The sequence below is a fragment of the Elephas maximus genome, chromosome 14, assembly GCF_024166365.1.
Source record: "Elephas maximus indicus isolate mEleMax1 chromosome 14, mEleMax1 primary haplotype, whole genome shotgun sequence".
Lineage (NCBI taxonomy): Eukaryota > Metazoa > Chordata > Mammalia > Proboscidea > Elephantidae > Elephas > Elephas maximus.
Genome location: NC_064832.1, coordinates 29545234 through 29558656, shown reverse-complemented (window position 1 = coordinate 29558656; position 13423 = coordinate 29545234). Strand labels below are relative to the sequence as shown.

The 13423-nt window shown below is 35.2% G+C and overlaps 1 protein-coding gene across 4 annotated transcripts in view; it reads left to right on the top strand.

The window, feature by feature from the left end:
• Positions 1–13423, top strand: part of FNDC3A (fibronectin type III domain containing 3A) — a 240066-nt gene that overhangs the window by 173723 nt on the left and 52920 nt on the right. For all 4 annotated transcript variants that reach the window (XM_049853006.1, XM_049853004.1, XM_049853005.1 and 1 more), the window contains 2 exons: positions 4354–4623; positions 6378–6436. In XM_049853006.1, the coding sequence (XP_049708963.1) occupies positions 4354–4623; positions 6378–6436 (329 nt within the window). The remainder of the gene's footprint in view (positions 1–4353; positions 4624–6377; positions 6437–13423) is intronic.

Sequence of the window (13423 nt, the reverse complement as noted above, 5' to 3'; positions counted from 1 at the left end):
ACTACAGTATGGATGAAGCTTAAAGACAGTATACTGAGTGAAATAAATTAACCACGAAATGATGAATATTATATGAGACCACTACTGTAAAAACTCATGAAAAGGTTTACACACAAAAAGAAACAATCTTTGATGGTAATGAGGAAGGGAGAGATAGGAAAGGAAAAACATTAAATAGAATATAGATAATTGGTAACTTTGGTGAAGGTTATGACAGTACACAATACTGGGGAAGCCAGCACAGCTCGTACAAGGCAAGGTCATGGAAGCTTCATAGACACATCCAAACTCCCTGCGGGACCGAACTGCTGGGCTGAAGGCTGTGGGGACCATGGTCTCAGGGAACATCTACCTCAGTTGGCATAAAGTTTATAAAGAAAATGTTCTGCACTCTACTTTGGTGAGTAGTGTCTGGGGTCTTAAAAGCCTGTGATCTTATGAGACTATGTGTGCAGCTCCTGGCTGGAGGGGAGATGTGAAGGCTGAGGGGGACAGAAGCTGGCCTAATGGACACGGAAACACAGGGTGGAGAGAAGGAATTTGCTGTCCCATTAGGGGGAGAGCAGCTAGGAGTATATAGCAAGGTGTATATAAGGTTTTGTATGAGAGACTGACTTTATTTGTAAACTTTCACTTAAGCACAATAAAAATATACAAAGAAAAAAAAAAGCTGGTGATCTGCCATCTAGGATACTGCACTGGTCTCACTTCTTCGGGAGCATGGAAGAATGAAGAAAACCGAAGATAAAAGGGAAAGATTAGTCCAAAGGACTAATGGGCCACACACACACACACAAAAACAAATATTGTATGATCTCATTTATGTAAAATCATGTCTTTCTTAAATCCTGATGGCTATGATACCATTACACAAATTTGCTAGAGTCTGTGAGGAATTTTAAAAACAGCATGACATAACCCCTGGGAAGAAAAGACTACCTTGGAACAGTCGAGATTGTTATATTCCAAGTGGCTTTAACACCACATATGTACTAACAGCTCTGAAATTTCTGTCTTCACCCAAACCTCTCCTCTGAGCCCAGACTTATATTTCTGCCTTCTTGATGACTCCACTTGCATGCCTCGTGCATCTCAGTCATAGCGTTTCTAAACATAAAGCTCAATTTTGGACCCCCAGAACCTGCTTTTCTCTTGTCGTCTTCATCTCAGCAAACGGTACCATTATCCACTCGACTTGCTCAAGCAACAACCCAGTAGTCAAATTTGATTTCTCTTCCTTCAGCCCCCACATTAATTGGTACCAATTTTATTTTCAAGAGTTTTCCAAATTTATCTACTTCTCTTCTCCACTGCTACTCAAGTCTAGCCTACCATCAGCTCTTGCCAGGATAGCTGCAACAGCAGCCTTCCATTTGGTTTTCTGATTCTATTCTAGCCAGAGTAATCATTTTAAAACATAAATCAGATCATTCTCCTACTTAAAAAATTTCAGTGACTTCTCATCGCATTTAAAGTAAAATCTCAAACCTTTCCACTAGGCTTGGGTTTCTCAACTGCGGCGCTGTTAACATTTTGGTATAGATAATTCTTTTTTGTGAAAGACACCCCTCTTCCCTGGTCTTGACAACCAAATGTGTCTCCAGACATTGCCAAATGATCCCTCGTGGCAAAATTGGCCCTGGTTGTAAACCATTGCTGTAGACACCAGGCCTTGTGGCTTGTGGCCCCTGACTGCCTTGTCCCACGCCCAAGCCCCTACTTACCCCTTCAGCTTTTGAAAACCTCCAAGCTCTTTCTTGCCTCAGGACCTCAGCAGGTGGTGTTCTCTCTGCCCAGAGTGTTCTTCCCCTTTTATTTCAGTTTTCAAAGAGACCTTTCCGGACCCAGCCTTATCATTCTCAAACACTGAAACCTGTTTGTTTCTTATATAGAACTTAATGCAGTTTGGTTTTTTTTTTGTTTTTTGTGTTTTTTTTTTGTATGTCTTTCTCCTTTATTTCACTATAAACTCTTAAAGAACTGAATCTGTTTTATTCATCACCATTTCCCTTCCACCTGGCACAGTGTCTGTCACATAATAAATACTTCAGTAAATTTGTAGAATTAGTAACTCTAAATACAAGATTCAATTTATGTAATAGCCTGTAAGTATTGGAATTCATATATATTTTCAAACTTATTTCCATTGTGTAAATAACACATCTTTATTCTGGTAAAATTTTAAAGTAAAATAAAGCAAAAACTTTGCATAAACATACCACTCAGAGTACCTACTAGTAACATTTTATGTATGTTTTCACAGACTTTTTTTCTATCATAAATACCTTTTTCTGTAAGGGGTTTAAATAGTATTTTCGACCTTAAGTTTTTTTAATGGATAAAAATATCACTACCTTACTGACGGATCAGTTACCCAGCACATCACCTCCCAAGAACCTCAGTTCAGATAAAATCTATAGTAAATAAAGACCTGGTACTTCCCACAAGAATTTTTGGTATTATCTATACCTGTAATTCTCAAGGAGACCCTGGCTGGCACAAAAGGTTAATGTGCTCAGCTGCTAACTGAAAGGTTAGAGGTTCGAGTTCACTCAGAGGTTCCTTGGAAGAAAGGCCTGGCACAACCTACCTCTGAAAAATAGCCATTGAAAACCCTTTGGAGTACAGTTACACCCTGAAGGCAGCTGGTCCTGATATTTCTCAGACTTTAATCTGCATACAGATGAGCTGCGGATCTTTGTAAATGCAGACTGATTCAGTAGATCTGGGTGGGGCTTGAGAGGCTGTATTTCTAATAAGTTCCCAGGTGATGTTCATGCAGTGGTCCAAGGATCACTCATGAGTAGTAAGAATTTATACTACAAATCTGTCTCATACTTCCCTTTTTATTGCTAATTATGACATAGTTTTAAAAAATGTGAGAAAATCATAAGAAAAAACTAGATGTTACATTATTGCTATTTTGTATTGTTAAAACCCAGTGTTATCCAGAGGAATGTGCATTAGTCAGAACATGTGAATATGATTCACAGTGCTGTAAAGGAAAGGGCACAAATCCACAAACTAGCCACCCAGTCAGTGATGAAAGACGGAGCCGTATTATACTAAAAAAGTTATAAACCAGGGATCTCAAGTTAATAACCTAACTTTTCAGCTTATGGAGCAAGAAAAAGAAGACCAAAACAAGCCCAGCACTTACCACAAAAGTTTTAAATTTTCATCAAGGCCTTTTTTTTTTTTCCCCCTGCTCTTGCCTGTGCTTTTGGTGTCATACCTAAGAAACCATTGCCTAATTCAGGGTCATGCACATTTACACCTATGTATCCTTCTCAGAGTTTTACAGTTTTAGCTCTTACATGTAGGCCCTTGATCCATTTTTGAGTTAATTTTTTATATGGTGTGAAAAAAACAAAACCAAACCCATTGCCGTCCAGTGAATTTGGACTCATAGCACCCTTATAGGAGAGAGTAGAACTGTCCCATGGGATTTCCAAGGAGCAGCCGGCTAGATTCAAACTGCCAACCTTTTGGGTAGCAGTCTGAGCTCTTAACTGCTGTACCACCGGGGCTCCATATGGTGTGAGGTGGGTTCTAAGTTTTGTCTTTTTCATGTGGGTATGAGTTCCTGTTTTTTTACTCTTATGTTACTTTTACATGCGTTTATAATACTCATTTCAAGAGTATTATACTAGTTGCGTAAAGTGCTGATAAACTAAAGCTGTTTTCTCTTATAAGAATTTTGGGGCTTTAAAAATTTTTTTTTCTCATTATAGATATTAAGTTTAAAGTAAAAAATAAATTCCAGGGAGCTACTGATTTTATCATATTGCTATGTGACTTTTATTAGAATGAGGACGTTCTTCTAAATCACAGCCTTGAGTTTATATCTAAGATGTAATGTTTTGTACCTAGATTCTGTTATTAGCAAACAGTCGCACTTTTTTTTCTTGCTAACTTCTAAAATTTTATTTTTGAGTGATTTCTTTTTTGAGTCGGAATCTAGGCAGATGACGGTTTCTCTTTTTGCCTATTTCATATATTTGATGTTTAAGGAGATATCAAAAGTTAAGGCTACAAAAGAATAAAAGAAAACTACACAAGTCAGTCCAGATCTTGTTCTCCACCTGCGGTAATCATAGCATACCACCAAGCTGTTTGTATGGAGATTAATAGTTAGGAAAAGATGGGGGAAAATGTCTCTATAATCTAGAACAAAGCTTGGTCTATCAGTTGGTAGGGAGACAAAAACCTCTGTTTTACAAATTTATTCTCTTGAAATATTTTGTAATGAATCTTATATAATGTAATAATAGATTTATATGCTGTTCTTTTCTCATACCATACACATATTTACAAAAAGTGAGCTTTGTAACAATGTTTGTTTCTTTCTAGATGCGCACTCTACACATGGAAGGTCTAACTTTAGAGATGAAAGATCTAGTAAAACATATGAACGTTTGCAGAAAAAACTAAAGGACCGCCAAGGAACACAGAAGGATAAAATCAGCAGTCCACCATCATCACCTCAGACATGCCCTTCTCCCACAAATGAGCATAATGGACTTACAAAAGGGCAGAATGCTAGTGGCGTAAACACCGGATCAGCAAAGAGCAAATCAGGGAGAGGGAAGGGCAGTGTACAAGTTGATACAGAAATAGAAGGTAGCTATTTAAAATGCCTAGTTATTTTTGCTTTTCCTTAGTCACTCCCTTTTTCATCATTTAACCTGCTAGATATACGTTCAATCATTTCTTCAGATAAACTGTAGATTAATAGCTTAACACTTCCAGAATGTGAGAAAAAATTTGGGAACCTAAATTGTTAATAGAGAACTTCATTTTATCTATTTGGGAAACCTCAATTAGTAACTTCACCTGTATAATAAATTTTACTGACCAAAAGAAATTCATCTCATAGGAAAGCTCAGGTGAGACTGAATCAAATTCCTTTTCTTCCAGGCCTTTTATAACGTTACAGTGGTTTTTATCAAAATTCTTTTTATTTCTCCCAATTTCTTTATGTATAAAGATTCTCATAGCAACTAATTGTGTCATTCACCAATCTAACTATATACTCTGTAGATAGGATAGAGTGTTCACCGTTCTTTCAGAAGTTCTTATGTCTTAAAGAACTCAGTCCTTGTTTCCTTTGGATCAATCTTTCCCCTAACTGTGACTTCCACCGTATGAACTCTGGAGTACTACTCTTTGCAGCTATTAGTTCCATCATTCTATGTAAATATAAGCTGGTTTACCAATATGTCTTCCATATACACTTCAGTGTGGAATAAGTACCAAGATACTTACTGGTGATGTTAAGCCTCTTACTACTGCTTATTTTCTGTAGTTTCTATATATATACTGTTGGATTTTTTTTAATACTGGCTATATCTGTTTTAACTTCTGAGCATTTAACTTCAATTTAAATACCATATCACATTTACTTTTGATTTTAGAGTCTAGAGTATCAGGTAGCACATTCAGTAAATTCAGTAAATACTGTATTACAGTGATTTTAGGAAGTGATTTTGATACCCATTTTTTTAAAAAGGCTGTAAGTTTTATTACAGCTGTTTTAAAACAGTTTCACCAAAAATGACTATGAAGCATATTAATATACTATTTCACAAAGACCAGTAACCATAACTCTCTGTCCTTGAGTATACGTACCTAAATTGGTATTCTAATTCATACTTCTATTGAATTATCAAAGAGTGCAGCTAATTAATATGTGACTAGGAACTAAGAATGCTTACATATTTCGAGGAAAATATCAAAATGTAGGCCATCCTAAGTCTTCTCACCTTCAATTTCCTTAAAATTTCTATTCCCCACCAACAAATTTTAAATAATGCTTTTACAGCCTTGTAGCTTGTGTATTAGCAACATTTACAAAATTGTTTTTCCATATTTTTGAGACTTTCTGATTATCCTTGGCAGCACTAATGTTTCAGAAGAATTAAGCTGAAGTTTCAGGTATATCGTAAGAGGCCATCAATTATGGCCACGCCAATTCTGCCATTTTGGGAAACCACAATTAAGACAGGTCATGAAACAAATACTCAGTTGACTTAACCATTTAGAGGCTTAAGATTGGCAAATGAGAACTTTCCAAAGAGAGAATTTTTTTTTACAATTATGAATAAAAATACACTTTTCTGTAAGAATAAGAATCATTAGCTTACTGACTGATTTAGATATATGTAGTGGAGTTATAATTAGTAATACTAGTTAAAATGGAAATTGACACTAAAGCAGAAAAGTGCTGAAGAGCCACAAACTGCTACGTATGTATGAACTTAGGAACAAAAACTAGAAAATAAATACCAACCTAGTTCAGAAGACATATTGGGGTGGGGGAGTTGCATTTAAGCTCATTTTTTTGATACTGATTTTTTTTTTTTTTTTTTTTTAAGAAAAAGACGAAGAAACTAAAGCAATTGAAGCACTTCTTTCCAACATTGTCAAACCAGTGGTAAGTATCTTGTGTATTTTCTTGATGTTTTTATTCAGTATATCCATATAGAATTTTGATATATTTTTATTCAGGCCTTACTTAAAACTTAACTATTACGAATAACCCAAACAAAAAACAAACCCTCTCCAGTTGAGTCGATTCCAACTGATAGCAACTCTATAGGACAGAGTAGAACTGTCCATAGGGTTTCCAAGGCTATAAATCTTTATGGAAGCAGAAAGCCAAGCACTTTTAACACAGTGCCACCAGGGCTCCATATTAAGAATGGGAAGTCAAAAAGAGATCAATACAAATCTAACTCAAGGTGAAATACACTGATCAGTAAAGCAGAATATTTAGTCAAGAATGCATTTTTTATATAAGAATTTAATATATGGTAAATGACATCGCAAATCTTTGAGTCAGGCAAAGGTCTAATAAGTAATATGGGTACAAATAATTGTCAGTTTTTTTTTAATCCATTTATATTATTTCCTCATAAAATATGCACAATTCCAGATGCAGAAAGAGTTAAATTAAATCAGACTATAAACTAGAAGAAAATTAGTATTTCCCAACTTTTTATAAGCTATAGATGTAGTAGAAGAAATCAGAAAATAGTATGGCAGCAGCATTGGCTATGTTAAAATTTTTGTATGTTCTTAAAATAGCTTTAATAAAGGCAATCATCCTACTAGGAAAAAATATTGATGACATATCACAAAAAATTAATGTTAAGAGCTCATACAAATTGAATTTTTTAAACCCATTAAAACCATAAAGAGTTCTTCACTGGTAATCAAAATAAATACAAATTAAACTTCTGTGAAACTATGAGGTTTCATTTCTCACTAAAAAGCTACAGAGGCAAAAATGTTACAGCATTAATGTTAACAAACAGTAAAAACAACTAAAGGGGATATATAGATAAATTGTGGTATTTTTATTGGGTGAAATGCTATAGCCATTAAAAATACGGTTATGAAAACTGCAGAAATATGCAGCAAAGATGCTTTTGACAGAAGTAGGGGGAAAAAATCTGGAGACTAAGGTATTCGTACACCATAATTACAGCTTTAAAAAGAAAAGACTTTAGGAAAAGTAGGAAAAAATTTGAAGAAAAATCACCGCAATATCATAGTAATTGTTTCAGTTAGTCTTTTTCTTTGTTTTATGTAAGAGTTTAACTTTACTCCATTTTGAAAGCAAGCTATCAGAAGTGCTAGTGATTAAGATTGAATCCTAAATATTCTTATTAATATGTGAACTTTTACAGTAAAAGATTTAAGTAGTACAGAAATATGTAGAGTAAAAATAAATCTCCTTTACCCACTTCTCCAGCTTAGTCGCTTTTAACAGTTTGGACTTCGATCCAGTTCTGTTTCAGTTGATTTGTGTGTGCATGTCTGTCTGCATATAAATTTTTTTCTTTTGTCTTTTTATGAAAATGAGGTCATACCGTATTCTATTGTTCTGTGGCTGGCTTTTTTCACTTACTGTGCTATGCCTTAGCAGTCTTCGTATGTCATTACATCATTCTTTGAAAAGATGCATGGTAATTCATCTAGTCTGATTCAGTTTATTCTAGTTCAGTCAAATATTTATTGAGCACTTACTACATGCCAGTTAATAACAAATATACAAACAAAATTGTGTGATTATGATGAAAGTGGTCTTACAGAATGGGGTGATCTGATGAGAGGTACTGAGGAAGCGGAGAGTTACGTTAAACAGGGAGATCAAGGAAGCCCTCGCTGAGTAGCCACCGGAAGAGTTAAAAAAAAAAAAAAAAAGATTGCAAAACTTGGAAGCTAGAGATAGAATGGAAAGCAAAGAAGAGACATGGTCTCTGACCAACTGAGCATCATACAATAAATGTAAAATCATAATGGTGAAGTGCCAGAACAAAGACTTATAGTGCTGTAAGAATGTATAGTAGGAAGATTAAACCTCGACATGGATATCAGGAAAATTTCTCTAAGGAAGGGATGATTAACTGAAATTAAAAGGAAAAGTAGTGGTTGGGCATTGTGTAGAGGCAGTACTCCAAGCAGAGTAACCAGCTCTTGAAAAGCACTGCTATGGCACATTTGAGGAGCCAAAAAAAGAAGAGGAACAAAAAGCTTGAGTGCAGTGTGTAAGGGAGAACAGCTCTAGTCTGTGCTGTGCACTCATGGGTTGAGTGGCTTTGGACTAGTCACTTAACCTTCTGAATCTGGTTCTTCCATAAAATGGACCGTAACCGCATTTTAAATCCTTGCATGCTTGAGATAATTGATTATATTAGAAGGGTTTGTTTTATCTTTTGGGCTTCTTTGAAATTGTTCCAAGTCTCATTTCTATCAAATGTACTAACATCTTCACTTTAATAGTGCTTAAAATTAACCATGTCTTGCCTTTTACTTATTATGTCTTACTTTTAGAATCATTACCCCTTCCCTTTCCCTTTTTATAGTTATCAGAACTACTAAATGACTCTAAGTTTCCTTAGGCTCAACCTTTGAGTTAGCATTAGAATAACCCCCTCACTTCCTAAACCTCGTACCCAGACAAGCAACAAGAATTGTCGTTTCTTCTACTTTAATATTTCTAGAAATCTAGAAAAAAGATATTCTAGTTTCTCATATCTGCTACCTTTGTCAAAATCCATACCCCATGTATGGTTTGAACTCTTTAACAGTAGCTTCCGAGCTAGATTTCATTTAACCTGACGGCTTTTTTGCAAGGATACTTTTGATCACTACTTGACAAGGGCCACAATCTGTCTCAAAAATTAAAATAGACTGTACATAACCCAGTCACTTTATATAATAGTTATTTTCTTCTGCTACCAATTATTCTTTGTCAGTACTCATACATATTTTTACACAGTCATGTTTGTTTTCAGCTACTGCCTAAAAATGAGTTCAGGATGGGCGCATTGTGTGATGGGAAAAGAACTGGATTGGGTCCTAGTCACTAGTTGAGTGTCTTCAGACAAGCCACTTAATCTTGGGGAAAATGTAGATAGACAGACCTGTTTTGCCTACTTTAATGGATAGTTGTAAGGATAAAATTAGATGGGTATAAGAGCAAATTTTAATTCTAAAGTAGTTTACAAACAGGAGACATATTTCAGATGATTTCCAAACCTATGTTTTCAACCGTTATTAACTCACTTTTTCCTTTGGAACTAAATCTTCTAGAGAATGCCCAAGTTTGGATGTTCTGCCAGCAACTAGAACTTTATCTGGAAAAGCAAATTATTAATCTTTCCTGATCTATTTTCACTTCTCCATTGTTCCTCTAAAAAGAAGGAATTGGATTATTGGATTAGAATCCTCTGTGTTCTCTTTCCTTTTAATATTTCCTTCAGTGAAATGCATAGCCATCCAGATTTCGCTGGATCACATACGTATATCAATATCATCTTAAATTTCTCCTTTACCTTTAACTCTCCTTGGGTCAAATTGAACTCCATGCTTTATCAGTTCTTTCACTGTAAATGCCTAAGAGCCACTCTTCTCATCCCCACTCAACCACAATTACTACCTCAGTCCTCACACACAAATTTCCCAGTAACTGGGAGTCCAGCTCTCTTTCTCCTATACAACTGTTTATAATTCATGTGTATCCAGTCGCAGAAGACAGCACTTTAGGCATTTTTCAGACTTTATTATGTTCAGTCGTCTTGGTCTCTCTGTAGTATTTGACACTGTTGATCACTTATTTGAAAACTCTGTAACCCTTGTCTTTTAAGACATGACTCGTCTTTTCCCTTCCTCCTATGATTCTTTTAATGATCCTCTATCTCTTTTTCCCCCTTTATCAATGGTTCTCATAGGACTGGAATTACTGTGTAACTTTTTAAAATACACACATACTCATGCCTTGCACAATCAGCTTGTGAGTATAACCTTAGGAAAATAAGTCAGTTTTATCGTAATCACTTATCTCTTTTCTATCAAATTATATCCTCTCTCAAAAATCCTTAAATTGTATTTAAAATTAACCTCTCATAGTTTTCCACAGTTAACCTAATTATTCTTTTTGTGCCTTAACATTTATGTGCAAGTCATAAAATGTTTTTTAATAGAAAAGGTTGAGGCTAAGAGTTTCTCTGTAAAAACTGGAAAAGTTGAAATTAGCCATTTGTTTTGAGACTTTTTTAACTATATTTGCTAAATTCAGCATAGTTTCCTGGATTGGATCCTAGAACAGAAAAGGGACATTGATGGAAAAATTTAAAAACTCCGAATGAAATCTGTACTTTAGCCTACAGTATTCTATCAGTGTTAATTTCTTACTTTCAACCAAAGTACATGGTTATGTAAGATGTAAACATTAGGGGTAGCTGGATTAGCAGTATACAGGAACTCTGTGTACTAGCTTCCCAACTTTTTTTTCTGTAAATCTAAAATTATTCCAAATTATAACTTTTTAAAAAAATTACTATATTTGCACAATTACAGTAAAGAATAATTATAGTAAATAAAGTGTCTCACTCAGCCACTCATTTTATAGATGAAGACTGAAACTCTAAAGATTGAGTTCAGTATCACCAAGCTAACTATTTACAGGCTTTGTTTTCATACGCGCATGCGCGCGCACACACACACTTTGGATGATGTGATGAGCACCTGCAAAGCCTGATTAAATAAGCTCTGTATTTTTTATAAAGTAGATGCCAGTTAATGCTATTAACTGGCTTTACTGTTCCTCACAGTTTAACACAGCTATGGTTATCTCATAAAATCAAGAGACCCTTAAGGGTATACATATCTGTATGTTAATGTTTGTTTGTTTGTTTTAAACTGCTTGATTACAGGTGAACAGCCAGATGGACACTAGTTAATACAAAGAATCGTTCTTAAGTCCATTGTATCAAGAAACAAAATACCAAGACTTTTTAATGACATTACCATATTTTTACACAAAGAAACATAGAAGGCACATGTTACTTCTGTAAAAATAATGGCATTACAATAAGTCAGGAAAATACTGTTTCCTGTGACTTAACAAAAAAAAAAACTTTTTTTTTTTTTTTTTAAAACAGAACCAGAGTAAAAACGGCAGTAGTTGAGAAGGAGAGAAAGTTATATTTGTGTAGAGATGGCTTATTTTGCCTAATTTAAGAGAGGGGTGATCTTTATCCCAGTGATTTGTGAGTGTGTATTGTTTTATGTTTAGAAACACTAAGATAGTCAAAAGTTAAATGTAAATCATGTTGAAACGAACTTAAATGCCTAAATATAATCTGATATCTTACCAATCTGTACTTTAAACTTTATCTAATCACTGAACTTTTTTTAATTAAGTCTGTATTATAAAATAATGCATACTCTTAAAACTATCCCAGTAGTACAGAAATGTATAAAACACAATTAAAACCTTCTGATCTTTCTCTTACAACTCTCCCACATCCCAGCACACACATACAATATCTAAAGGTAGCAATTACCCTATTAGATAATACATTTTCAAACTTTTTTTTGCATATTTTAATTTTAACACATGCCATATATAGTGCTTTGCAGTTTCACTTTTTCTGCTATTACATAGTACCAGTATGTTGAGGACATCTTTAAATGTCAGTGCAGATGTATCGACCTCATTCTTTTATGACAGCTACATTGTAATATATTAAGTTTTTTTTTTTTTTTTTTTTTACCACTAGTCAGTGCCTGTTTTCCAGGAGGGTTTTGCCATTATTAACAGTGCTGCAATGAACATTCTTAAATGAGTATCTTTGTGCAGTTATGCAAGATTATCTACAGAATATTATCCAAAAAGAAAAATTCCCGGAAGTGGAATTGCTAAAACAAAGGGGAGATGAATTTTAAATTTTTATAATGGTTTCCAGGTTGCTCTATACAAGGATTGTACCAATTTGTACTCCCATCCACATTTCAGAGAGGGCCCATCTCTCTAAACCCTGAACACACACTGTTGGATGAGAAGTAGTATCTAATTTTAATTTACGTATTTAATTATGAATGCATGGCACAGGACCAGGTGGTGTTTCCTTCTGTTGTACTTAGGATTGCTGTGAGTCGGCATCAACTTGACAGCAACTAACAACAACAACAGTTACGAACGCAGTGATACATCATCTGTTGTCCATTTATATTTATGTTTCGTTGGACCGTCCATGTTCTTTGATGGTTTTCCTCTTGACTTTTTAGTCTTTCCTATTATAAGTTGTTGTTATGCCCCATCATGTTGGTTCTGACTCATAGCGATCCTGTGTACAACAGATTGAAACACTGCCTGATTCTGTGCCATCCTCACAGTTGTTACTATGTTTGAGCCCATTGTTGCAGCCACAGTGTCAATCCATCTTGTTGAGGGTCGTCTTCTTTTTCACTGACCCTCTACATTACCAAGCACGATGTCCTTCTCCAGGGACTGCTCCCCCCTGATAACAGGTCCAAAGTACATGAGAAAAATCTTTCCACCCTTGCTTCTAAGGAGCATTCTGGCAGTACTTCTCCCAAGACACATTTGTTCACTCTTTTGGCAGTCTGTGGTATATTCAGTATTCCTCACCAACACCGTAACTCAAAGGTATCAGTTCTTCTTCTTCAGTCTTCCTTATTCATTGTCCAGCTTTCGCTTGCATATGAGGCAATTGAAAATATCAAGGCTTGGGTCAGGTGCACCTTAGACTTCAAAGTAACACTTTTGCTTTTTAACACTTTGAAGAGGTCTTTTGCAGCAAATTTGCTCGATGCAATACATCATTTGATTTCTGGACTGCTGCTTCCATGGGCATTGATTGTGGATCCAAGTAAAATGAAATCCTTGGCAACTTTAATCTTTTCTCCATTTATCATGATGTTGCTTAGGTGGTCCAGATGTGAGGGTTTTTGTTTTCTATGTTGAGGTGTAATCCATACCGAAGGTTGCCGTCTTTAATCGTTATCAGCAAGTGATTCAAGTCCTTTTCCCTTTCAGCAAGCAAGGTTGTGTCATCTGCATAATGCAGGTCGTTATTGAGTCTTGCTCTAATCCTGGTGCTGTGTT